The following is a 27,532-nucleotide window of genomic DNA, read 5'->3' on the forward strand; positions in this document are numbered from 1 at the left end:
ATGTTTGCGTTAAAATTTAAAACCATTCATGGTCTGACACTTCGACGGCACTCGGCGGAACTCGTGTGTGTCGCTCAGCGCGTTCCATTACCTTAACTTGGCTTAACTGTTCCTTCTTTGGAAGCAAATAGCAGGACAAAGAAGCATGAAGACGATTTTGGTAAGGTATGCGTTAATAAATGATAGTCGAATTTTACTGATGTATTAGTTAGGACGGATTGGAGGCTGGAACGAAGAGGAGGCTGGACAGAGCCTAAGTAATGCTTTCGCGGCACGCGGGCTAGGAGTTCGTATTAACTGGTTAGGAACTTTAAGTCCTGCAAAAGCCGCATGTATGTCCCATCTCGGGAAGCATGTCGGGAACTCCACGGGAAGGATTTGATTGAATTTCTCGATAAGACTTTGTGGCCTGTATTTAAACTTTGTATACACTCTGTATGCTTATCCCAAATGTTGTACGATAAAAAATAAATAAAAATTAGCAAATTAAAAATTACGGATAACAGAGTTACAAATTTAAACGAATTTGGATACATCAAGATTGGATAAGTATTTACCATTCTACTGCATCTATCGAATACGTAAACAGTAAAGATTCCGTGGTTTTTTTTCCTTCGTATTCCATTCTTAGAAACAGTAAATAGTCTTCAAGATTGCTTATCTCAAAACAATCCCAAACAGAGCACAAATCAATCATGCTCTTCAGTTATCTCGGCCATTGCCAACACGCCTTGAAATGATTAAATTTAAACTAGCCGACCGAATTACAACCAACTTTATGTGTAACTTTCTTTCTTTTCTTCTTCCACAGGTCCTCAGGTAACGCACATTAGTTCTCGGGAAGGTAAGCGTCACAGCAGCTGCGTTCGGTTCCACGCCTCACAGAAACGCTAGCACCTTCGGACGGTGTGTGATAATGATGATGATGATAATACCGCTGGCAAAGTGGACGCTCATGATGGATGGGAAGCTCCGAGTGGTCGAGCTCGTTGAGTCTAGTGCAAGATAGTGTGTAGCGCGTGCGCACTCTACAACGACAAAAAAGGTGAAGCAGCGAACCTCAACGAATTCTAAAGGTGAAACACAATCGTGTTCCCTGCAAGTCGACGCGGGTCGAGATATTCGGACAATCCGTGTTCCGGGCAGAGTTTCGGTTCGGTGCGACACGCGACTAGAGGACAGACTCCGTTCCTTCGGACCCCTCGGAGGTCGAGGATGCTTCCAACGTCCAGTGTCCAGTGACGCGGCCGCGCGCTAGTGTCACGCGAGTCACGAGCGTTACGTGATATCTTCATCAGTGCGCGATTGAAGAATTTATAATCTCCGCCGGGCCGATTACGGTAACGTCCGTGGCGGCCAAGATCCGCCCAAGTTCGGATGCATCTCGCGCCCGTTTCGCTATCGATTAGATCTCTCGGCATCGCTCATAGGAAGAAGAGGCGAACAAGCAGCTTGGAGACGCCAAGCTCCGGGAGATACATCTAAATTATGGTGATTTATCGTAGAATGAGTCAAGTTGCCCGCGGCGCCGTGACAACATTGTAGCGCGTAGTTTCAGACACTCCAAGGCACCGGATTTAATCTGTCGGCGGTACCTAAGTCGGTTAGTGGAACCCTAGCTTAGTCGACGTCTGTACTCCAGTAAGTCTACACTAAATGGTCGTCTAGAAAACTTCGCCAAAATCCCCTGACGAAACCAACCTTTAACGTGCAGCCGATGCTGAACCCCCAGACGGCGATAGTGGTGATCGTGCCGATCGAAGAGTTACCTTAAGTTTTGCATACACATTACCGCGCGGCTTGGCAATTAGGTTGACACTTCGCTGGTCGGGCAAGTAATTGCCAACCGAAACACACAATACCGTTCGTTCGACAGGCTCGTACGTCACGACGGGGTTGACGCCATGAAAACGTAAGGGTTTTATGGTTGCAGCACCTCAGGTTGCACGCCGGACAAGGGAACGTGCGCAACCGAGCGTTACTCCTCGGTGGACGTCGTCGCGTCGGTTAGCTCATTAGGGATCAACGCGTGTGTGTTTGGAACTCCTGGAAAGATCGCTAACGAGATTTCGTACCGAAAAAAGATTGGCGAAGGGACGCGTACTTCGACACCGAGTGAAGCAGTTGCGGGAATCATCTTGGCGCGAGTGGACGTGCATTGCACAGTGGTCTAGTTACACTTTTGGTCATCTTTCACTCCGGCGCACCACCATTGTCCAGCTCAACGTGCTAGGGGTTAGTGGCGTGCGTACAGATCGGATCTTTCCGTGCGATTATTGTGCCCTGCAGTGCGTTTGTGTGTGTGTATTTCGATGTGGCTGTGTGTGCTGATTTCGTTCATCTAATGATTATTGCCATAACATCGGTGGGATTGCTGCCATACACACTCACCCCATGTCCGCCACTTCCGGTTAGTAGCCGGGTTGATGATCAGTTTTGATTGAATCAGTGCGAGCCAACACGATCGTTTGCGCGCTTCGTTTGCGTGCCCGCGTTTTCGGTGAGCATTAGTTTTTTCTCCTTACTTTTAGATTGTTATTTTCCACTGTGTTTATATCCGCGCCCGTCGACCACGGCACGCTGGTGTTCGGTGTGATTCTGCTAATGCTGCGCGTGCTGTTCAATTCACAGATCGTTCAAGTGAGTTGTGGCTGCTAGGGGAAGAAGCAAGCAATAAAAAGAAAACAACAGTGTCGGTGTTGGAAAAAATAGAATACAGTGAGAAAAAGATTGCTAAAACGAAGAACCTGATACGAAAATGTCCGTTCGATGGGAGGCGCCGGGTTTTGCGTCCCGACGTCGTTCGGCGCCAGAGGATGAGTGTGAAAGCGCGATGCTGCCGGATGGCGGACTGGCGGTGGCGGGCGCGAACGAAGGCGACGGTGACCATTCGCGCTCCCGGAACGGCACGAATCCAGTGCGGACAGCTTCCGGTGGTCGTCGCTGTCCGGTTGCGATGGTGGACGCGGAGCTGAGCGACGAAGGCCAGGAAGCGGAAGACGACTGCGATGGAATTGTCGTGCTGGATGAGGCGAGCGAGCGGCTCCTGGGAGGGTGGAACGGTAGTCCTAAAGGTAAGGTTTGGTAAAGCATTTATTATTTGTGTATTACCCACGTTCCATCGCCTCCTAAAAAGCAGACAACTACTAGACAACTGGATCGAATGCCAAACCAAACGCAGGAACTGACGATGTTTAGTACAAAACTTTAGAACCTTGTTATTTTTACATTGTCAAATATCGATAAACAGAAGTCAATTAAGCTGGTTATTTTCAGTTGAACTAATCTTTAATGAGAAAACTAAAGATGTGGTTTAGTATCGTCTCACATTTAAAATAACACATTTTGATGAGTGCGAAAATGTGCGTTGAACTACATCTAACTCTGTTATTCTGCCTGAGTACCTTGATCATCTACACTATATTTTCCCATCAATTCCTTTGGTCGGTTTGTTCCAATTCCTCTTAAGCTCTAAACCAACTGTTAATTTTGATTCTACTCCTTCACTGAGAAGCGTTCCTCTAAATATCAGAATGTCTCCAGGAATGTGAGTTTATAAGCGTAAGCTTATTACAGAATCAGCGGACTATACTGCATCGAATCACATCATCCTAGGATAGGTTAGATTGGATAACTCGCCCAGACTCAAAAGCCGAAAGCCGACATCCTTTGCGTCTTGGTTGAAGCTCAATTCCCAGAACCTTTGCGTCGGGCTGCGTATCACCCAGTCTATGATTGAGACGATTGAAAGAATCTAGCTGCGTCTGTCACAAGTGCTAGCTCGTGATAGGACTGTGGCTTCAGTGGCCACACAGCCTTCAAGAGTGGAGCCCCATCCATCTCGCGGGTGTCGTTAATCAGATAAAAACAAAACGGAACCACTTTTCTTATTGAAACTTTATTCGTTTAAACGTTGCGATACCGCATGCCGGCATGAGTGTCTTTCTTTCCTTGTCTACATGTGCGTGTGTATATGTGTATGCGCGATTCGTCACCCGGTACCCCACAGCACCGCCGTGGGACTCCCGTGGCCATGACCAAATCACCATTACGACGGATGCGAATTACGGATAAATTGCGTTGATTAGTTTCCTGTGTTGGCGTTGGACTACAGTATTGAGGGCGCAGCAAAGTGTCGGTTTCAGAAGTGGGAAGCTGCCAGCATGGTGCTTATCATTGGGAAGCGTTTTTCGTTTGTGATTGGCTATGTCGAGAGTTTGACCGCGTCAAGTTCTTTAATTTAAATGTCCAATTTCTAAAAAATTTTGCTCTATGGTCGATATCGGGATTTGAATTCTCGTATCATGTTCCACGACGATCGTGTTGAAATACACATAATATATCTAGTGAGGTATGCGTTCATGAAAGAGGATAGTTTCGTTAAAATAAATTGAAAACAAGAGTGTAACGGTTAACACGTGGCTTGACCACGTTTTTTCCGAAATTCAAAAATGCTGGTAACGCATGCAACAATACAACCGTTACATTTCCCCTTCCGATGAAACATTCCATTTTGGCGGGCTGCTACAAAAGCGGACTGCAACATCGGGCAGCACGTTCCGCTACAAACATGTAACGGTTCTAACAACCCGCAGCATCCACATCCTCATCACCAACCGGTGTTAGTTGCTCAAAAGACGACCAATAGGATGTTTGTTCTGTTGAGTTTCGAAGGTTTACCCGGTGTTCGAGATTGAAGTGTTTCTTTGTTTTATATTTAGTTCGGCTGACAACCAAATGCCTTTTGAGTATCAGGTTACACCGTACCCATCGGAAAAACGTAGCAAAACAATGCATCGACGGCTCGGCAGAATCCAAACCACCTGCCACGATTGCGAGACGCATTTTCCTCTCACGCGTCCACTCGGTTCGACGGCGACGGTACACTCTCACTCTCGAAGCACCTTCTACTGCCATCGCTGCCATCTCAACGCTTCAAACCGTCTCGTTCTCGTTCACGTTTCGTCTCGAGCGGATGGCTTAGATTTTCCCGCTCGCACAGCATCCACACGGCACGACGGTACCCCTGGTGACCTCGCAGCTATGCACGCGCTCTCGTCGGTTGGCGCACGAACGGCTCGGGAAAATCCTGATCCCGTACGGGTCGGTCCCTCCAGCAGGCGATATTTTCAGTTGCGGTTCGGAATCCGGCGCACGCTGACCGTGTTTTTCTGCAGCGCCTACTGGCCGCCGACGAGCCCCCTTTTTCGTGTGTACAGTGTGGCACGTTGTAACACTCCTTCACGCGGACTTAAGGGCGTGCGTTCGCGGTCCACGCGGTGCGTCGCATTTAAATTACGCTGCCAATCCAACAACCTACGGCGCAATCGGTGTTGCCTGTGTGCCTGTGTGTGTGTGTTAGTGTGTTTTCTTGTTTTTTTTTCCGTCTATTAAAATCAATCACAAGTTGTTCAACCCAGGCCACTCGCCTTTGCCCACGGCGTTCTGTAAAGTTGGTAACCCTTCCAAATCGAAAGTGGGAAGCTATTTTGGAACGGTCGCAGCCAACATATTTAGCACCTACAAATTGCACCCTTTTCGGGGGTTTTCCTCGCGAGGAAAAAAGTCGTCTGCCGCACGTTGAGTAAACTAAATTTCCGTCCCAAAAGTAGCGTTCGAATAGAAAGGGGGAGAAAAATCCCTGGCTGCCTCGAATATCAATCAGAGACATTTAACTTCACGGCAAGACTCTGTTTCTGTTCGAGCGCGCGTTCGGCGGAAAACTCGGCCGTGCGGTCGTGATCTCCCTCCCTGCATCGCTTCGCGAGTTAATTCGCGAGGTTCGAAAGGGCGCAGGGAAAACCGGTATCTATCTGCGCCCTTTAGGGTCGGATGAGAGCGGTAGAGGCCGAATGGCGCAAGATTGATCGTGTTGACTTAGCGTCGGAGTCAGAACAACTTATTGACTTCGCGCGTTGTGTTGTTGACTGTTTTTTTCTTGTTTTTGTGTTGTTTCCCGAGCACAGTTTCACTCTAAACCGGTGGGCGATGTCAACGTTCGGAGGGTCATTGTGAAAGGGAACGTGCCCCTAGGGTAGGCCTGGTAAGTGAGTGACGGAAGGGGTTTCCCGAAAGTACCGAACCTTCAACGCTCGACGTCGAACCAATGGAGTGAATCGGTGCAATAAGAAACTTTTCCGAGCGAAGTTTGTGATTGAGTTGGTAGAAAAGCGATAAGGAGAACGCGCCAGCGAGCTATTCGAATTTTAAATGTTACCCGGCAGCGATCTTCCACCGTTCAAACGGCGTGTGAATGAAAGTTTTTCCTAGCACAAGTTTACAGTTTCCCTCTGCTCCGTCTTGTTTGTCGATGTGGTTTTTCTAGCCGCAACAGTGCAAGTGTGTTGTGTCTACAGAAAGCTGCATTCTTTGCAGAGGTTAAATAAAAGTAACCCAAAACTCAACTATAACAGTAAAAGTGAAACCGTTTTCTCATATCAATATTGTGATTTTTTGCGTCAATCTTAGTTGCAACTTGGGTATTCAACAAAACAAAAACAAGTGAGTTATGTATGATAAAATGGATAGAATTATTTGTTTGTTACTTATAACATACTGTATTAATAAATAATGGTTAACATTGGGGAGAGATTCCTGCAAAATCTCACCCCATTGCATATTGCAACACGAACGAATGTCGTGCTATTTACATAGAATGCCCGCCTCCCACTCCCACACTTTTGGGGAGGGAAATTAATTCATCCATACGTAATGCTCTTGCAACACTTGCTTCGAATTATATTGCGATTCGCGTCGCATTATTAACATTCACCGAAGGGATTGTGCCGGATCGGGCTTTACCTGAAAATGATGGTTTGATGTTCCTGGAAGTCTGTAAATGGCTTTGTGATATGAGCATCCCATGAGCATTTTCAATCTGTTTTATTTAATTTTTATCCATTCAGAGTTTGTGTTATACCCTTGTGAAGCTGAAATTTATCGATCAATTGATAATAAGATTAATTTGTGTTAATACATTATTTAAAACTACTGAAATACAGTATCAAGTTGTAATATTACATGAAAAAATGTCATTATTATTCACAACATTGAACAACAAAATTTGGAATTTTCAAGCATGAAACGGATGTAAGCAACAGCGCAAAATAAGCGATAATAGTATCCCTCCAAAGTAGCGCACTTCCTGTCAATCCATTTGTGGCAAATCAACAAAAAACTTACACTGCACTCGGCAGTTCCAGCGCGATAAGCGTGTTGCAAAATAATGGAACAAAATTACGCTCTCCATATTGTCTCCCTTTTCCAAACTGGTGGACCTGCGGTACACCAGTAGATTGCGTGACGCCATGAAACTCCTTGTTTTGTAACGATATACTCTGGCTCTGTTGGCTTCGAACAAACGACCGAAGGACACCTGGCGCACCTGTTCCGTGCATCGACAGCGTCTTTACTTTGCAGTTGTCGCGTCTGGAGCCGGATTGGAGGTGTGTCGAGTGTCTGCCGGAGGAGGTTGGCAAGAGGTTGCCGCCGTGCGAGCGGCGCTGAACCTGCACCAGCGACGATAGTAGTAAAGCCCGGCATGGAAAATCTGGTGTTTTCCATGTTTGCGAACCTGCTTCCTATCCGGTGAAGATAGTGTGCGCAAATGCTGCCGACTCGTTTCTAGTTGAGCGGAGCTCGAATTGGACGCCTCAATCCGTCCGGGCGATCTGGCTGACTGCAACTGGATGTTTTTCCACCAGAACGGTTCCGACCAGAACCGAACGACCCAAGGGGGGAAGAGGATCGCGTCCGGGGACGGGAACGGTGGGTGCTGCGACAAGCATAATAAATGCAATGCTGACTGTTTGTAACGAGAATGAGCTGGGTGTTGCTTGGGAACCGACAGGATGCAAAACCCCTCCCCATCGGCCTTGACCTCGTTGCATTTGGAGTAAATTGGTTGAGTTGGCCCTGGTTCCGGGTTGCAGCGAGGGAAGAGAGCAGGACGGGATAAATCCCTCTATAGAGACCGCTTACCAATTCCGCCTGGGTGCCCGACGAAAACGATTCCGGTCAGTTGTTGCCACAACGTCTAATGAATATTTCAATCAGCGCTGCTTCCTTTCGGAAACGTCACCGCAAACACTTTTCTACTTTTTTTCTTATTCACCCACAAATCTCGAGACGAGATTCTTTCACTTTCCACCGCACCGGCCGCAACCGCCCTCTCCCTCGACCCTTCTGTTTGTTTCGGCTTTCCATGTTTTAGTTTTCTTTTGCAGAAGCGTGCGGATTCCTAGCAGTATAGCGCCTGTCATTGCGCGGGGCGGTGTGGAGGTGGAGAAAAGTTTATCATTTTCTTATCTGTTATGAACCGAACATTCATTCGGTGTGTGGGTCGTTTCCCTATTTTCTGTTTGTATTTACTTCTTGTTTCCCCGATGCTTTTTTCACCAACGACCGGGCGCCTCCATTCGGACCGGAAACGGTTCCTCGCGCCTCGCTGACGGAGAAAGGTGAAAGGTTTTGTCATTGTGTGAGTGTGTTTGTGTGTTTGTCCGCAGGGAACCATCACTATCTCCACCCACCACGTTGCCACCGCGAACGGACACATATCAAACGAAATTTATTTTCCAATTCCGCACCATTTACGTGTTTAGCTTTCCTTTGGCTTTTTTTATTATCCCGAGATTTGGATTCCATCCCCACACCCCGGTGCACTTCTTCTTCTCCACCTCCAACAACTAACGTCTTCATTCATTGGATTTGAATTTTTCTATTTTCCCACAAGCGGCCCACGAAGCCACCCAAGGGGAATGATTTATCTCCCAGCAGGGCCGCTCCGTATTCGGCTCTTTGGCTCCGTTTCCTCACAACCCGACAACGAGCTGTCGGTAAACGTTCACCCAACTGGAAGCAGCCAACGGCGACGAAAAAGGGAACGGTTGGAAAGGGTGTGATACATCGGGGCGGGAGTTTTTGGCTTGTTTGGTTTGCTTCGCACGAAGCCGGGTGCAATCAGCCTTGATGTTTTTGCTATTTTGTTACTTCGGTACCGAGTGCTGATGTCCAATTTGTACATCGTGTGGAATAGAGCCTCATTAGGGTGACATTTACTCAACACACGATGAGCTTGTTGCTTCAGGACAGAACGCCGTTATTAATCATGTGCTTTTTAAATAACTTTATTTCCGTATCTTCATCGGATACTTAGGTATCATTTTCGTTTCGGAATTGAGTTTATTGTATTTGCAATTTGTGAGGAATTGCAAACATAACATGTTTTGGAATGTATTCCGTTACAAGTCCTATGTTAATCTGCTTCCATTTCAATTCTACCCACTTTTTCAAATACTGTTTTCCCTACAGCTTTAATATTTTGCGGTCTAACAAACATTCACCGAACAAAACACCCAGTTCCGCATAGTCCCTTTTCAAGATGATCCTGTGTGCGTTGCGGATATTACAGTAACTTCCGATTTGCTCGTGCCACCTGCCACCGAACGGGGCGGGTTTTAATAGAGTTTCCCAAAACGAGCCCCAATATACCGCGCTGAAAAGCCGCAGCGGCTCTAAACGAGCGCAATCGTTAGCAGATTGATCTACTGTTCCGGTTGCCCTCGAAACGAGTATTTGATGAAGATAGCATCGCACGTACGCACGTGTTTTCGCTCGCAAGTACAAGCTGGGTGGTTACTGCTCCAAGGCTAAGTACTGGTAATGTCGTGCCAATATTTTATGTCCTCGGTAAGAGGTTGGAGTTCGTTTTTGCAATGTTCGGTCACACTTGCTTAACTGTGGGGAGTGAACTTACATTTTGCTACAACTTTACACTTTCTAGCTTATGCGGGAGCGTGTCTTGGAGGCTCGTCTTGGTTGCGGAAAAATGGTGGCCCGTATTTTCAAGGTCACCGAATGCATATTCAACAAGCGGAATAACGTGATGATCCGATAGATATGATGCGAAGTGGAATAAAGCCCCGGATAGCAGTGCAAAGTGAAGAAAATCTTACCCGTAAACAAGATGGCCCGGTCTCCGTCCGATGGGAGTCGTTATTGATTTGCTTCGGTCTACGAGTCGATTGGATGTTTATTCCATTTTCAGCATCGTTGTAGCTTTTCCCCACGGTAAAAACGAGTGTAGGCCACGTTATACCATCCCGTTGAGCAGGGTATGGACTTGGGAGATGGGACTTTTCTTGGCCCAGTCTCTCGTCGTATGCTTGTAGAGTTTTCCCTAAGTTTATCTTTTCCTTTGGCGGAGAAAAAATAAAGTAAGAATGTAAAGCATCTTATTTGCTACAAAAGCGTAAAGTACCAGGAGCAAACCATCCCTTGGAAGTGAAGTCCATAAGGAACCGAGAGATTCTAGAAGATGTGCGTGACGATATGTCCAACAAGCCAGAAAACTATCGCCATCATAGAAGGTGATAGGATAGCAAACGATGCTTATCCCGGAGAAAGGATGTTAATATTCGTTGCCATTACCCGGAAATGCACGTTCCAGGAATTCTGCCAATTCCCGACTATGGCGACACACACGTTGAGAGAAAACGTGCTCCTTATATCGTACGCAAATCGTGTAAGATTGTTTTCCTTCACGAGCGCTAACAGAGTTTATGTGTGAATCGATTGCGATTGATAGTGTGGATCGAAGAGACATTCAACTTGAGCACAACACTAACGAACTTCTTTGTAAGATTGCTTTGGCATTGGGGTGCAAACCGTTGTTCGTGAATGTAGCTACTATATCGAATAAAACTGAACCAGTTTGTAAAAGAAAATCATACGGTGTGCCGATAGCAGGACAACTAACTATAATTAATACCCGTTTCATAGTACAAGAGGTTAAGTAGTCATCAAGGAAGAATGTTTTCCTTATCTCTACTCCGCTTTGATCAGTTCTTCAATACAAGATCTAGAGAGAGAATTTCAAATGTTTGAAAAATGTTCACACACGCTTACCAGTGTACATTGAAGTTACTTTGATTCTTTATCAAACACACTTGTTTTCTTTTAGCTACTTATTTTTTTTTTCCTTAAGCAACAATGTGTCAGATGAGTGTCTAGTGTTGTCAGCAAGATGGATCGGTTTAGTTAAAAGCTTATTTTTCACCTCCTTAACCTCCCATTAGCAAAGCCGCTTGGCATGCGATTGTTTCGACGATGAATAATAAGATATTTCACCTGCGTCGTAGCTTTGGGTGCTGCAATCGTGTGCAAGTGTCGATCACGACCATGGAACTGGTTTTGTGTTTACCGTTTTTTTTTCTAACTTCATTGCTTTCGACGCCGTTCCATTGCGATCGAGCAGCTGCGCAAAGGTGAACAAATTAATTACCACCCCGCGATAAAGCCATTTGTGTCATTAGGCAGATTTATCGTGTAAACCGGTGTGGCGGTGTACGGGCGTTACTATCGTTACACGATCGCAGTGCGCGTCGATCGGATCGATTGCCGTTTTGTCGACGTAACGCAAGGCCGCGCGACACTGATGAGCGTGTAGATGCAACGTGCTACAAACTGTTCAACACGATCAAGAGATCTTCAAGCAAACACAAACGCGCCGGTAACGATTAAACCATATTGCGTTTTAATTAAAACTGCATTCCTTTTCTACCCAAAACACGTTCAACTTGCACCGAAAACAAACGATTCTGCAACACACTGGCTCGATTCATTCGCCACCGAGCAGAATCGCTTCATGCGCTGCCTTATCGCAGCAATATTTTATTAATAAAACCATCATCTAGCGCCCGTTCGGCGTGAATTTGATTTGTTTCTTTATTTTTTCTTTCATTACGAAGCGCCATCCAGCTTCTCGTTATCATCCACCAGAGAGTGACGCGAAAACAGCGTGTAAAGCGTAGAACCCCTGTTCAACTGCGTGTCAAACAACGAAAAAAGCCAGCAGAAAATTGACGACTAAACAACTGTGTAAATAATCGCTGCTTATCAACGCGTGTCGCGACCATTAACAAAGCATCCAATTGTGGCAAGCGACCAAGGATTATCTCCTCGAATGAGACGCCACGATTAAACGATCGAAAAAAAAACTGCTACTCCATTAAGCAGCGAGCCTGAAATCAGCATGCTATAACGCGGGTTTTGAACTCTACTACCCTCCGTCGGTCAAATTCGAGAGTCTGCTATCGACAGGTGGTCAGCCGAGTTTTGAATTCCGTTTTATTAAACTACGAATTTCAAGTGCACCGGACTTCTTTAACAGAAGTTCGTGTTCGAAAGGAAACGTTATCTTTTCCTCGACATGTCTTTTTTCCGATTTAATATGCAAACACGCAGAAAGTTTTGACGGTCTAATTTACTTGACTTGGAAAGAAAAATCCAATCGGTATCAAATGTCGTTGGAAAGTTTTGCGGAATTAAACGCCTAACGTAAAGTATCGCAGAAAGTGGAAACAAGGAATGGAAAACGATTTACCGAAATCGAAATAAAAATGACAAGATACCGAATCGGTTCACAACATTTTCTCCACCCAAAGCGTTCCGTTTCACGCTGCCTTGGTTTATTTTTCCGGAACATCTGTTTAGTGTCTCTTCTGTGGTATGGAAAATTTGTATAAAGAAAAGTTTTGTTTTCTTTCCGGATTTTTGCCCTTGGCCAAGGCGCGTGGTAAGAACATGGCTATGAATGTGAAATGAAGCACATAAAAAACCCACCTTCTCTTCGAATTTCCATAATCCGTTGGTTGTCTCTTTTTTTCCATCGTCTTGGCGGAAAATTTTGCACTTGAAAATGCATTTTGGACGGCAGAACAGGCAGAAATCGACCGAACCGAAGCGCGGGTAAAGATGTAATCGGTGTAATAATGTTTGGCAACACTTGAAAACATCTATCAATATGCAAATTCCATACGCCAGACAAGGGGGTGAGTTACGGCGAGCTGTTTATACCGTTTGGCATAAATAAAAAAGCAGCACTGAGTGGCTTAAACATATTCCTTATCGTGCGAGTGTAAGAGTTGCTTGAATGGTTATCTTGCTCGCTCGAGATGAACACTGGACGCGACCATTTTAACTTGGTATGCCCAATGGAAGGTTCTCTACTTTACAATATTAGGATAGAAAGAAAACAAAAATAAGGAAAACAGTTATTTCGAGAGTTATACCACCGTAAATCCGTATTTTTTTTATGTTTTGGAAAAGTCTGTTCACTGCACTAAAGAATATTTTCAAAAAGGAAAAACGTTCGATTGAAAGTTTGCTCTCCTTCTATAAAGAATTGTCTAGTTTATGTTTTTCCAAGACACAAAACGGATGGACTATTTCTTAATACCTTTCAAGGTCCGCCTGGTCGTGCAATTGAATATATCTGGAGGGGATTGATAAACGCACGAACGAACGAACGAATGAGATGTCCTTTCACCAGGGCATGTTTAGCATGTACTTTACTGAAATGAAACTGTTACTTTTTTTTTCCTCTCCAGGATGTCTTTTCCCTCATCAAAAGAAGGCATACAATAAGCAATGGGTTCGGATGGTAGAAAGGATGAACAGACATTCCCATTTCAATGAGAAACATCCTTCCCTGGCAGCGGGAAAAAGAAAAGCGGCAAATGGAGAATCCATTCCGGGGACGTTAACCGCTTTGAAGTGATAGGTGTACACATAGCTATTTTCTCCATCCGGGTCGTTCGTTTGGAACGATCAGGTGAAATGATCACCCACAACCACGACTGTAAAACGACCTTTAACAATCTCTTAAGCATGTTTGGGGGTAGATTTAGATTTCCCACGTTAAGGGCGAAAAAGGGTGCTGTTTGTAAGAAAATGTGCTGAAGAGATTGCCATCGGGATCCTTTCGCACGCGTACACACCGATAAGGCAATCTTCCCACTCACCCAAGCACAACGCGCTGGAGGAGGATTTTATTTCCTTCGTGCTGTTTACTTGCCTTCCTTCCTTTCTTTTTCTGAGATGAGCGGACATAATTCGATTGCCGAGAGATTGGCTGACCGGCAGGAAAACGCGCGCCAGAGCCCATTTGAGCGACCATGCGTCTCCATCGGGTGGGTCGGAAAAGGAAAATCTCTCCGGAAAGGTCGAAGCAAATGCGGCCCAACGCGGGCTGGTGGACGAACCAGCACCAACCTGATCCCACTAGCTGCCTCCCTGCCGTGGGATCTATTTTTGCTTCAAATGGCAATTTTATTGCTTCATTTCGACCCCTTTCGGACCGAACGATCATTTATTTTCATTTCCTTTAATTTTAAAGCGGTTTTTCCCCGACGATGCCGGAGCCTATTACGGTGCCGTCGTCCGTGAGAAAGTTTAAGGGTTTTAGGAATTCGGCTAATCGGCTTGGGTGAAATGGACCCTTTTTTCTGCGGGGGTTAGAATAATATTGGTCCGAGCGATTTCTTTAAGGACACTCCGGCTTTGGTTTGTTCTAGCCATGTAAATACTTTCAATGAGATCGTTCGATGAAACGGTGTAGCATGACCCTTTCGGCGTCCATCACGAATGAAACATTAGAGTTAAATTGGAATGGACGCTCAAGGACCCTGGAAAGCTTCCACTATCAACTTTAGACTTTGCGAAAGTGACCGACAGCCGGAGAAAGGTCAGCCAGGCACTATAAACGTATCCGTTTTCCGCAACGGGAAGGATGGTTTCATCCTTAACGTCACACGCCCGGATGCGAGCCCCGGGAGCGGCTCGTATGGGGAGAGGAAGCTGGGTGAACCAATCAATCAATCAATCGTCCGACAACTCGTCCATCGACTCGTCCTTTTGCCAGCGGACGAACACGAACATACACACATGGTTGCGCGCATCCCGTGCGAGCGAAGGTCGCAGGATATAGCCAACTCGACGGTTACCGATGGCTGCACCTTGGAATACTCCCAAGTACCCATCTCCTCTTCCCTCTTTGCTCGTCGATCCGCATCGATACCGATGCCAGGGGGGGGAATCGGAAATAACTGACCTTTCGTAAACCGGGACTCGCTTCACGGCGAAGTAGAAGCTCAACTCCATCGAAGCACGGACGGTGATGTTATTTTCTGCCGATGAAGTCAAGCGAATGCAAAGCCAAACTGTTGCTTTCTGAAGCAACGAGCCGAGCCGTTCCAAAAGGGGCCGTCATGTTCCTTTCCTCGTGACGTTCGGTTTGAACGTTCGATGATGGGATTTCTTCTGCGGTTTTGCTAAAGCGGGATTATGCCAACATCCATATGAATGGAGCGGATTGTGGATACGTGTGAGCTCATCTTCGCACCGTTTACATTCAATTCCATATGAGAGTGTGGAAGGTTCTGAGTTCTATTTAGATTCAATTTTTATGTCACCAGCTTGCTTTTCGGTTTGAAGATTTGTAATTGTGTTTTTGATCTTCAACAAAAATCAATAATTTTCAAACAGAAAAATAACTGAATATATTTTATTTAATATTTTCTGTTGGATAAATTTCTCTCTTCTTTCTCAGTCTCGAAATGAACACCAATATCAAATTAAATGTGTATCTTTATAGTACTCCTTAGTTAAATTAAAATCTCCTCAAATAACTCAGCTTAACGCTAATGGATCTTTTCCGACAATTTCTGTTTCGTTACAAGTGTAAATAAACTGGTCGCATAAAGCGTATTCGATTTGATTCCATTTAAAATTGTGTTTAATATGTTTGAGTGTGTAACTTTAGCAAAATGTACCGTCCAGACATCGACACATTTTCTTTTGAAATTTAATATCATTCCCGAAGAATTCATCAATATTTGATAGGAACATAAATTTAGGACATCCACAGCCACTAGGCGATCGTATATAAGATCGTACATTAATCATCGTGAGTTAGCCAGGGGTGTGTGTGTCACTTTTCGCTGCGCCTCCACGTCAACGTCATTCCCGCGGGAGTCATCTTGCGGTGAGAAATAATCCAGTCCACTTTCAAATTTATTGCCCTAAAAACGGCTGAACGGTATCATTCAAACGAGTCTCGCTGAGAAAAAGCCAACCGAACCCGTCGTTTCGGCATCGAGTTCTATTCCATTTGGGTAAAAATATGAGGGGAAAATACACACAGGGAACCGTTGGATGGTGGTGATAGTGGTTGGGCCATAAATCAAACTTCCAAGCTGGCTCCAATGACCGGCCAGCCAGAATTTCATCCCACAGCGGATCGTTGCCCTTCGCGAGTGGATATCAAATTGCGGTTTTCAAGATGAAACGTATCGGTCCGGCTGTAATTAAACTTTACACCAGCTGTTTTCGGTTGGTAAGTGTGTTTAGTGGCGGCGAAAAGTGGTATGAGACAGCGTTCCATGTTCCAACAGCGTTACAAACTTTTTCATTTCCCTCAACTCGATATTATTCCTATCAGAAATTGTTTTCGGCAATTGGAATCTGATTTATATTATTGCTTTCCTAATCTTAATCGCAATCTCAACCCTTGTTGATCAATATCTATGGTATCAACAACTTAATAACCTTTCTCCGACCCGTTCCTTCACAAGTATAGCATTTAATTATAATGAAATTTAGATTGGTTAAATAAAACATTAACCTTGCTCGTTATTGCTGTGTGTGTGTATTTTCAACTGATGGTTTTCTTGTCGGTAAATATTGAATGTTTCTTGGGCCAAAGGTAGACGGGAGGTGAAAGGACAGCAAAATGGAGATGTTACAGTTTACATTGGCCAGGGAAAGCAAGGGGGAAATCTCTGGAGTAAGGGAGCGGTACGGGAAGAATGCTTTCCGAAATGCTTAGAACTTTCTTCGCTCGGGAGGGGCGATGGACGGGGTCGTGGAGAACGTCTGTATACCGAGACTTTCTCGAACACTTTCCGACCGCCTTTGGTTGCCATGAATTTCCCACGAAGTCGTAAAGATGCGCTGCGATGGAGTTGGGCATATCCTGGCCACCGGAGGAAGTCACGTCCCGGGCAGCCAATGGCGGACGGGTTCTCGACGAAGGTGTGGTCCCTTCGACACACCCCCGAACCCGAACCCGATTTGGCAGGGCAGACACTAATGCGTCCATTTGTGCGGAACTCCGGGGCAGCAACGGAGTGTTGCGTTCGGGGAAGGTGGAACCGATTAGGAAGGGAAAAATGATTGCGGTTCGGTGGTGTTTTTTTTCACTTTCCTTAACTTGCGTTCCTTTCCATTTCTGGAAGCTCGTTAGAGTTTGTAAATATGTTTCCGAAAACCGCGATATCCGTTTCGAGTGCCGAGGAGACCGCGCACACGTTCCGGGTCAACAAATCTCGTCCCCCCTTGCTGCCCTCCCCTTACACTACCACCCCGGGCCTTAAGGGTTGACATTTGTGGTTTCTTGCTGGGATGCCTTTTGATGTCGAACGGGGTTTTGATTCGAGCTAGACGACGACGACGACATCGAAGAGGATGAAGATGCCGACCGTCGGTGTCGTTCGAGGATTTTACGGCTAACCTTCGTAGTCACGTTTTAATGGGTTTCTAACCAAATTTTGCCAAATCAGTTTAGCGGTTGTTGCGCTGAGGCTTTTGGTGACTTTTCCCCCACAGGGCAGGGGTGTGCGAGTGACGAAAAGCTAGAGAAATGACTGAATGTTTGTTTGCGACCAACGTGAAGCACTCGAGTCACCTCTTCCCTTCCATCGTTGAAAGATGAGATTGGTTGTAAACGTTGGGTCATGCAAATGTTTTCTTGTATCCCCACGAAGAGAAATTGCATGTTCCCGCACGCGGCGAAGTTAATCGTCGTTTTTATTTACAAAACCAGCGGGAATGAGCCTCAGCAATGGGAAGCGTTTTGCAATTAGAACAACTCACAGCTATGTCTCGCTCGCCAGGGGATGTCGAAGTAGAAAACATCTCTCAGGACTTCATAGCGGAGCAGAAAGAAAAACATAACTTGAAGCGTGTCATTGCCAGGGAAGGTGGATGGACCGCCCGTTTGATGTTGTTGGATCCGGGAAAACTAATCACGGTGCTACTCCGTTCAACCCGCGGCACAATCTAGCGGCAAGGAGAGGGGTTAAATTAAAAGTCAACACTGCTTCACTTGCAAACTTTTCTCACCGACGGGAACGGACCCGCTGAGAAAGGGGGAGAAACAACGCACTGGAAAATGGTCGGCACTGATTGGTTTTAAATAGTAAACAAAACAGAACGTCTACCCATTAGTACAAGGAGGTTAAATGTTGTGATTTTTCTAGCTTTCCTCATGATTGTAAGAAATATTGATCGCAAAGATGATAACCGAACCTACAAAACGCATGTACTGATCCTCCATCTTAAAGAATGATTTAAAATGTATTAAAAAATATCTGTTTCTAAATTAGTGATGTTTTATCGTTTTTAATTCATGTACCAAATTTTATATCATATGACTTAAATCCAATCTACATGAATAATACAGTATTATAATAACCAAACATTCATTCAGTTTGTATAACATTTAAAATAAATAAATAAACATACACAATCGTGCGTGCAACTTTGTTATTAATGATACACAAAGCAACACCAGGCCAATATCCTTCTTCACTTTTCTTTGGCGGCGCGCCAAACACAAGCAAATCATTCCACGCGTTGCATTCCACATTTCCATTGCGGCTGCACTATCCTCACTCCCCAATTTACCGCCATTTAACGAATGCATTCGCGTGCACTTGTGGCACTTAAGACTTCATTCAACTTCAACGAGCCGTCATTCGGCGGATGCGGATTCATTCTTGAGATGAGAATCGACCCCTGTTGCGTCTTTGGCGAAGCAAACCTGTACAAAGTAACCGCCGGCTAATGGAATTGCGCTGGTTTTAATCCATCTTTGTAGAAGCGGAAGCCTTTTTTTCCTTTTAAAATGCGCTATCAAAGGGATTACCCCGTCGAGCTAATGACGATCATCCGGTAAGAGAGTATGCGAGAGAAAAGCGGCCGCCACGGAATTATCCCATCACCGCCACCGATAAATGAAACACAATCGTACTTTTTAATGTTTTTTGCTACCAATAATGTTGCTTATTCAGAAGTCAATCACGAAACGAAAACAGAGATAGCACTCCGTGTCCGGGTTTCATTTGGACGTAATTTCCGTTCCGTTCCCGGAGGAGAATCGATCAAACCTCGGAGCTGCTGCAGCTGGAGTACGGAGTTGGGTTTGCCCATGTTTTCCGATTGTCGCATTCTTTTTCCCCTTCTTTCCAGCTTTTTATCCGCACGAACGTGGCTAGTTGGCTGGAAATGATACCTTCCTACCGATTCATAATTGATGGCTCCGGTGAACAGCTCTTCATTAAGTGTCGAGTGTCACAGGCGATTGGGAGCTTGATTGATTGATTCGGTGAACGTGACTTAATTGAAACATTATCACGCCTCGGCTCGGTGGGATGTGTGCGTAACAAGTTGGTGACACGGTTGCGAGGAAAAATCCGTAAACACGTACACCTTACATCTTATTCCTCGTAACCAAAAAGGATATTTTTTATAGTTCGGATCGAGTTGATGGAACTACCATTTTTCCATTACTCATTCCACCTTTTTTACACTCATCAAACATTCATCATCAATCTTATTATCATGACCAACCTGATTTTTTTTTTAATTTTGCCGTGTTTTTTTTCTTCACACCTAACTTTTTTCTTTGTTCCCTTTGGCTACCGTTTTTAATACTTTGAACTCCGTATATATGAAAGGTATGGCGTATGGTTTTTTTTCCAACACGTTGTTATAATAAGAATACAATTTGTCAGCGAAACCAACTAGAGTTGTTTTATTGGATCTTGGATTTAGAAATACTTCCCTTACTTGACATTTAATTGCCGATTATTTATACATGATCAACATAGGTTTGATTAGGAGAGCGAATGCATATAAGTTTGGCAATTAGTTCCAGCTGGTTGCTCTGAGATCCGCAAAATGCACGCGACCCCCCTCCCCCCCCCCCCCCTCCTTCCCCGCACGTAAGGCGTTTACGACGTGGGCCTTCCAAAGTGACTGAAGAAATAAACCTTTAAAAACACACCCTTCTCCCCTGCAAACGAGCGTTAAATTGTCTTCCAAGGTGCGTAAAATATTTCTTCTCACCTCGAGCCACCGTCATCGCCGGCTCGTATGCAATTCTGTGCCCCACAAACAAACCAAACGCATTGGTAAGGGAACGGCGTAGCGGCGTAGGAGGGAGGAAAGAGAGAGGGACCGCGAAAATAAATTGAAATTTAATCCGGAAAACGTGATACAAACCGAAATCGGAGTTGGTATACGTTTTTCCGCCGTGCACCGAGGCCAAGGGCAAGGTCGCCGAGGCGGGGCCATCGGTGAAGGGTCGTGTTTCGTCAGCTGGCGGGTGGCCACTCGCCTTCTCTATAACATTGCCAACCACCGGTGCTCGCGAGTCTCAGTCGGCGGTATTGTTTCTTCTGCGGAACATCTGTTGCGTCGCGTTCCGTCCAAGTGAAGTGAAGCCGGGTCTTATAGCTTCAAAGGTGCTTTCTTATTAAACATTAACTATCTTAAGCAAATTGCAACAGTGTAATGTGCAAAACAACGTCAACAACGAGGAGGAAAATATTCCAAACTGAATCCATTGTGGTCATTATCCCGAAGCGAGCCTCTTTGATGCACTTTGATGGTGAAGTTTCGGTGTGTGAGATGCATAAAGATTGCCTCGATTACAGGCAAAGCATTTTTCTCCTTTACATTGTGTGTTCCGCCTTATGCGAAGATATGCATCGGCACGGTTCGAACCCTTGACCCGCTAATGTGAAGTGTTGTTAAAGTCGAGAACAATGAATTTGAGAGACTGGAACAAACAATTTGTTGTTAATTCCGCTCGAGAAAATGAAGGAAGGATAGTATAAATTTGTATCAGAAACCATTGGAAAATTAAGTGAATCCCTTAGGAGTTAAATTAAATTAAGCAAAATATCGACGAGAACAATTTGTAACCGTTTACAGTGTTTAACATTTGTGTCATCTGTTGAGAAGATAACTTGTGAAATATCAACATATTTTTTGTATTAAACTCTTTGTCCCCTTCGTCCTTCTTTTGCAGTAAAGATGTTCAAATCGAAACACTCCTCCAACGAACCGTCCCCCGCGCACCACGGCGACCCTCCCGCCGATGAAGCCGCCTCCCCCGACCCCGACGCGATGCACATCATCCTCAATCCATCGTCGCAGGCCGCCACCAGTCCGCCGCTGCTGGTCTCGGCCAAACGCCCCTCACCTGCCGCCAGCCCCTCGCCACCCTCGCCCGCCCTCGAGCACAACCAGGCAAGCGCCAAGAGCATCAACAACAACAACAGCAGCAGCAATAGCAGCAACAACAAAGCGAACAGCAAAAACAACCACAGCAAACCGACTGGTAAGGGAGGTGGTGGTGGTGGTGGCGGCGGCAAGGCGGCCGGAAAGCACCGGAAGGGCTCGGACGAGGACAGCGACATCATCGGCGAGCTGATCGGCGATTACGGCAAGTGGCAGTTCGTGATGACGTTTCTGCTGTCGCTGTTCCAGGTCCCAAACACGTTCCACATCTACTCGCCAACGTTTCAGGTAGGTTTGGGGTAGGAGGGTAGCCGATGAGTCCTTTAAAACGAGATATTGGGTAATATGTTAGAAGACTCACGCAACTTTTTTCCTAAAATCTTTTCTTCACATCTCATCAACCTTATCATCTTCGACGGATGGTTTAAATATGTTCATTAGATTTCCATAAATTTTAAAATGTTTTCAGTGAATGTTGATCAGGAATTTACTCTCGAAATCACAACTCACAACTATTTTGAAATGGGAATTATAGAGTTTGACACATACATTTTTAATCTCGATAGTATTTCTATTAAATAAAAAAACATAAAGTCGCCTTTTACCTCACTTTTTGTACAATTTAGTTTAAAAGGAACTCTTTTCAAATTAATATTAATATATAGTCTAGTATTGGAAACAAGTTTAGCAGAATTTAAAAATAAACATTACAAGTGCAGTTGTTTGTCAAAAATAGAGATGATGAATTTAAGACGTTTAAAAACCATTTTAAATTGAAGTTACTAAGGCGGAGTAGTTTACTAATGTTATTCTAAAGCCCAACAAAATTTCCGTTCGCTTGAGGAAAGTAAATAGGCTACTTATATTGATATTGATATGTTATTTTATTGAAAAAAAAACGCTGTTTGATACAGGACACTCTCTACCAGAAAGCGGAAAAGACTGCTCAATCCTTTGAATCTCAAGGCACACGCCTATTGTTCATGTCGTAATGGAATTAGAAGTGCCATAATCGAATTTATTACTTTGAGGTTTTTCAGGACTGAAACACCTTTAATTATACGATGTGCTTGATTGTTTCAGTAATGAATTTATTGTTGGCCAAAGAATATCCTTTTTTTCTTTTATACAAGTTCTAAAGTTTGTAAATAAATGCCCTATCTCTTGTTTCATGTAAATAGGAAACTAGTATAAACAAAATATTTGAAACCAGTTAATTTAAGAAAGGTCGTAAATTTGCTTAGCATTAAGAATACATCCCACTTTTGTGCAGTGAGTCCTTTGTAAGTCGGAACGTTATGTCGTATATAATCCAGCGAAGCTAATTATCTCAATCTTTCGCTGTGATATTCACATCACATCTCCAAAGAATGGCCCCACCCGGCCTTTCTTCCCCTCGCCTGTAACACGTCCTTTACATGCCTCGTTAGGGGCAAATCGGAGCGCATCGGTGCCCACATTGGCGACATCACAAGAATCGGGATTGAGATAATTAGACCAATCGAGGGCACCCTGTACCAACCCTCCTCAGCCAGGGTCTTATCCCAGTACCGACCGTTGCACGTCCGCGAACGAACTGCAAACACAAACGATTTCAATATTCATACGGTGTCCCATTTCCGGTGAATGCCGCGCATAATGAAACCACTGATCGTGTTCTCGCGCCCTTCCTTCCACATCTCCCCAGGCGGCGGATAAAAGCTTCTGGTGCCGACGGCCGGCGCACCTGCACGACGTCTCCATCGATCGGTGGCGGAACGTGACGGGCTCGGAGGAAAACTGTCGGATACTGAACTACGACTGGAACGCGCTGTCGAGCGCCCAGCTGGCGATGGTGAGTAGTGACTTCGCGACATCGAGAGTTGTCTCCTCCAGGAAAACGAAAACCCAGCCCGGATAATATGTGTCCTCCGGTCGTTCTGGGCAATTCGGTTAGGGTGGGACTTAATTTCAAGAAAAACACATTTTCATGGCTTTTCCCAGGGCAACTTTTCGCTGCCGAAAAATCTCACCGATACGGTCGGTTGTGCGGCCTGGGAGTTCGACACGCAGGACAACCTCGGCAACACCTGGTCGTCGGAGTGGAACCTCGTGTGCGACAAGGAGTACCTGAAGAACGTGGCCGAGATGTTCTTCCTGGCGGGCGTGGCAACCGGTGGCATCACCAGCGGCGTCCTGTCCGACAAGTTCGGCCGCAAAATGATGCTTTTCATCTCTGCCGTCCTGCAGTCGATCTTTGGTACGTTAAGGGAAACGAATCCCATGGAAAGTGTTTTCTCAACCGCGTCACATTTCTACACTCCCAAATAGGGTTAGCACTTTACTTCGCCGACTCGTTCGAGTTCTATCTCGTGCTGAGGGCACTGCTTGGTATCGTCTCGGTTTCGGTGACCTACGCCGGGCTGATTCTGGCGATCGAGTATGTCGACGGCAAGTGGCGCACAATCGCCGGCATGTACAACCTGTTCCCGCTGCCCGTCTCCTACATCATGATCTCCGGGATCGCCTATCTGACGCAGGACTACCGGAATCTGCAGCTCTGCATCGGCCTACCTGGTGTGTTCCTGTGTCTGCTGTGGTGAGTATTACATCTTTATTTTTCGACAAAAATAATCTCAATAAGGTGTTGTTAACAAAAGTGAAAAATGTGCACATATCTCGAAGAAAGTGTAGTATATCATAGAGGAGACAGTTTTTAAATTTATGTCACACACGATTCATTAAATCACTTCTTGTCCACATTCACCCACCGAAATTTAAATGTGGTTTTTGCCCAGCGTGGGTCCATTAAAATTTATTGCCTCAAACTAAATCTCCCACCAACGTACGCGGATGCAGCGTCCCGCCAATTTGTTGCCGGTCCATTAGTGAGTAAATTAATCTCCATTCCATCATTTCCCCGCGAGGGAGCGTGGACACACTGGCCGGTGCCAAAATGGTTTCACCTGTCAAAACAGACGATCATTGCAGGAGATGCAGTCGATAAATTGCCTCTTGAGAGATTCACCGTTCGCCAGAGCAGAATCATGCCGAGACCGTCAATCGTTGGTCTGTTGTATGCCACTTGTGCGATGAAAGCCGCTACTAAATGGTCACTTTTAAACTCCCACTACCCTACCGAAAGGGTGCTTAAAATAGTATCTAGTCTGGTTCCCTTTTGGCAAAAGGAATGTAGTCTGGTGTTTTGAAGAACGTACTGGACGACTCGACGCTTAGCGCCACACGTCTTCTCAGGAGCTCAAAAGCAATAATGATGCTTCAAAGCGACGAATGTAGAGCCGGACAAGTTCTTAGTTGTTGGGAAAATTAATGATGAAAGCAGGGAAATGAGTTACAACCGACCGAGACCGGACCACAGCTCGTTCCAATTAGAGAGCGACGGTACGTTTGGGCGCCACCGAAACGGAACAATACGCCCAAAGTTATTACCAATCATCTGTCAGGCGTGATGAAGAGTGTTTTCCACGAGAGAATACAGCCGGGCCCAAGTTGTCCCCGTCGCTTGCCACGGTGAGCAATTTATTCGCTGTCGAAGTTTGAAATGTCTTGTTGTGTGAAGCTAAGTTTCGGTGGGAGGAGATATCTTTGGGACAACTGGGCAGCGAACAACAACAACGTGACAAATTCCATTTGGATCTTCGACTCCTCTCGTCCCTCGAGGGAAGAAGCACTTGCTGACCTTCGCGTGTTTGACTGTTGACTTCGAATTTTCCGACGGTGTTGCGCTGGTCAAAATTTTGCATGGATGAACTCACCAGTATCTTCTCGGCGACGGCGCCCGAGCAAAGATGTTTTCATTTGGTTGTTGCCTTCGAATTTGCGAGGTAAATGTGCTCCCGTAAGCAGGTAATTGGAAACCGTAGAAAGTTTTCCTCTCGCTTTAGGAACTCCGAGCTGCAAATTAGCAATTAGCGGTTGTGTTCGATGAAGCATCTATTCGGTCTCCTGCTGACGAAACAGCAAGGACGGCTTAAGAGGTTGTGGTTTTGCGATCGGATACGGATTGGGTTTTAAGAACGGATGGAGCTAGATAATAGCTTCGGTAACAACATTCTTGGAATTGTTCGTGCATGACTTTCGCCACTGAGAAATATTGGGATTGGGGGAAATATCTACCGGTCTTAAACAACCAAAATGACAGTAAACAACTCTTTGCTAGTGAAAGACCATAATCATCATACGATTTTGTATCTTCCTCTATCCTTAAGGTTTGTTCTGCCGGAATCACCCCGATGGCTGCTCTGCAAGGGGCGCATAACCGAGGTGAAGGAAGTGATTCGGAAGGCGGCCGCCTTCAACAAACGGACGCTCCCGGATAATCTCGACAAGCTGCTCAAACCACCGGTTGACGAGGAGGAAACGGCGGCCGGCGTTTGCGAGCTGTTCCGCTCCAAGTATCTTCGGCTGGTGACGTTCTGTTTTCTGTGCATCTGGTTCACGATGAACCTGGTCTACTACGGTCTGGTTTTAAATATGAACAGCTTCGGTGGAAACATTTATCTTAATTCGGTAAGTTAACGAGTGGTGTGAATCGCGCGACACACTGTTATTGCGGCGTTACGTACATGCGTTACTATCGTTACGGCTTAGAAGAGCCTAAATGTATGCAATGCGTGATACAATCGTCGGAAACACACTAGATCTCGTTCAATCGCTGACAGCAATTCATTTCGAACGTTTTTTCTTTTCCTTTCGTAATAGGCACTTGCGGGTTTGGTGGAAATTCCGGCCATCGCGCTGGCGATGTACATCATCAATCGGACGGGAAAAAAGTGGCTCTTCTGTGCGACATTCTTCGCCGCCGCCCTGGCTTGCCTGTGTGCCGCAATCGTCGAGGGTAAACCGGACCTGCTAGCGATGAAGATAACCTTCGTTATGATAGGTAAGCCTACCAGTTGGTTTGGCAAACAAACTTGAAGTAAAAAACGGAATCTCGTTTCTGCGTAGGAAAATTCACCATCAGCGCAGGTAACACCATCATGCCCGTTTACACGGCGGAACTGTACCCGACCGCGATTCGAAATGTTGGTGTCGGGGCGTGCAATCTGGCGGCCGGTTTCGCCCTCATACTAACGCCGTACCTATCGATGTTGGTAAGGAATTCGCTCCATCGGTCGAAGTTTGTGCAGTAATATTGTATTCCTAATCCGAATTCAAACATTTTTATCTCTAGACAAAAATTGAAGATCACCTGCTGATGACGCTGCTGACGGCTTGGTGCATTTTCGGTGCAATAGTGATCGTCTTCCTGCCCGAGGGTATGCAGCATCACGAGCACGAGGAACACGATGAAGAGAAGTATGTTTGCCTTATTAAAACTCGACGATTTGATCTACCATGTTTGCTTTTTCCCTCCTCAACAGAGAAATCGATACGCAGCTGACGGCTTAAGAGGGCTCAACTCCCGTACCCGATCATTCCAGTACCAGCAAACCAGCTAATATCGACGGTCGGTCGGGCGCGAGAGACCCAACACTAGCGGCAACCATTTCCATGACAGTACTGCACCACAGCTGAACCACAAGCGGGACTCAACAGTCGTACAAGGAACAAACACAAACACTTCGATCAACTACAACTGCCATATCTAGCCCCCGAGCACCCGAGATTTTCTATTTCCTGATGGAGTATACAGAGTATTACCTTACCCAAACCTCACTCCCAGACCAAAGAATCCGGGGGGAGAGGGAGGCATGGTTGCGAGGCGGAGGTGCGAATTTTTCTCACCCACTATTTGTCGAAACGGTCAATTGCAATGGACGGTGAGGTTGAGGAGTCCAATGGATGGTTCTTAGTATACCTGTTAGCAACGTAACGTAGTGTAACGGACAGTTACGCATCAAATAGGACCACGTGTCCATCGGTGTCATTCGCTTTCGATACGCAGAACAGTACGAGTGGCCCACTCCAAACACGAGATTAGTGCATTTACGGTCTAGTTCTTTTAATGTAATAGACATTGAGTTGAGTTTACTTCAATTCCACCGGGATCCGTAACGTAATGAGTTCCTCTCGCAGAGGAAAGCACCTCCAGGTACCGTAGTGTTTTAGAGTTTTAGAGAAATAGTACTCCGACAGCATGCGAAACAATAGGCTGGCGATAAACCATTACCCGCTTTTCACCACTGGCTGGACCAGTGCCGAACCCGACCCGACTCGGGATGTCATTGTGACCGGTTCACAAAGCCCATATATACACACAGTTACACATATACTACAAGCAAACATTTAAATACGAAGCACAATAGAGTATGCCCGAAGCAGGGGGTATTGCTTAAGAACCGAACCATCTCAACTCAAACGTACCGGAGAGACACACTTTGAAGATTGTTTCAATTCCATCAGACCGTCAGGTATCCTTTGAACAAGCGATTAAATTTTA

The 27,532-nt window shown here is 45.6% G+C and overlaps 1 protein-coding gene across 1 annotated transcript; it reads left to right on the forward strand.

The window, feature by feature from the left end:
* Window positions 1-2,664: 2,664 nt before the first annotated feature.
* Window positions 2,665-26,541, forward strand: LOC131287438 (organic cation transporter protein). The gene is made up of 10 exons (XM_058316486.1): window positions 2,665-3,074; window positions 20,939-21,438; window positions 22,838-22,984; window positions 23,134-23,389; window positions 23,461-23,728; window positions 25,359-25,659; window positions 25,852-26,032; window positions 26,098-26,243; window positions 26,324-26,448; window positions 26,514-26,541. The coding sequence occupies exons 1-10, from the start codon at window positions 2,759-2,761 to the stop codon at window positions 26,539-26,541; spliced, it is 2,268 nt and encodes a 755-aa protein (XP_058172469.1). The 5' UTR covers window positions 2,665-2,758.
* Window positions 26,542-27,532: the final 991 nt, after the last annotated feature.

Source organism: Anopheles ziemanni, chromosome 3 (assembly GCF_943734765.1).
Source record: "Anopheles ziemanni chromosome 3, idAnoZiCoDA_A2_x.2, whole genome shotgun sequence".
NCBI classification, from domain to species: domain Eukaryota; kingdom Metazoa; phylum Arthropoda; class Insecta; order Diptera; family Culicidae; genus Anopheles; species Anopheles ziemanni.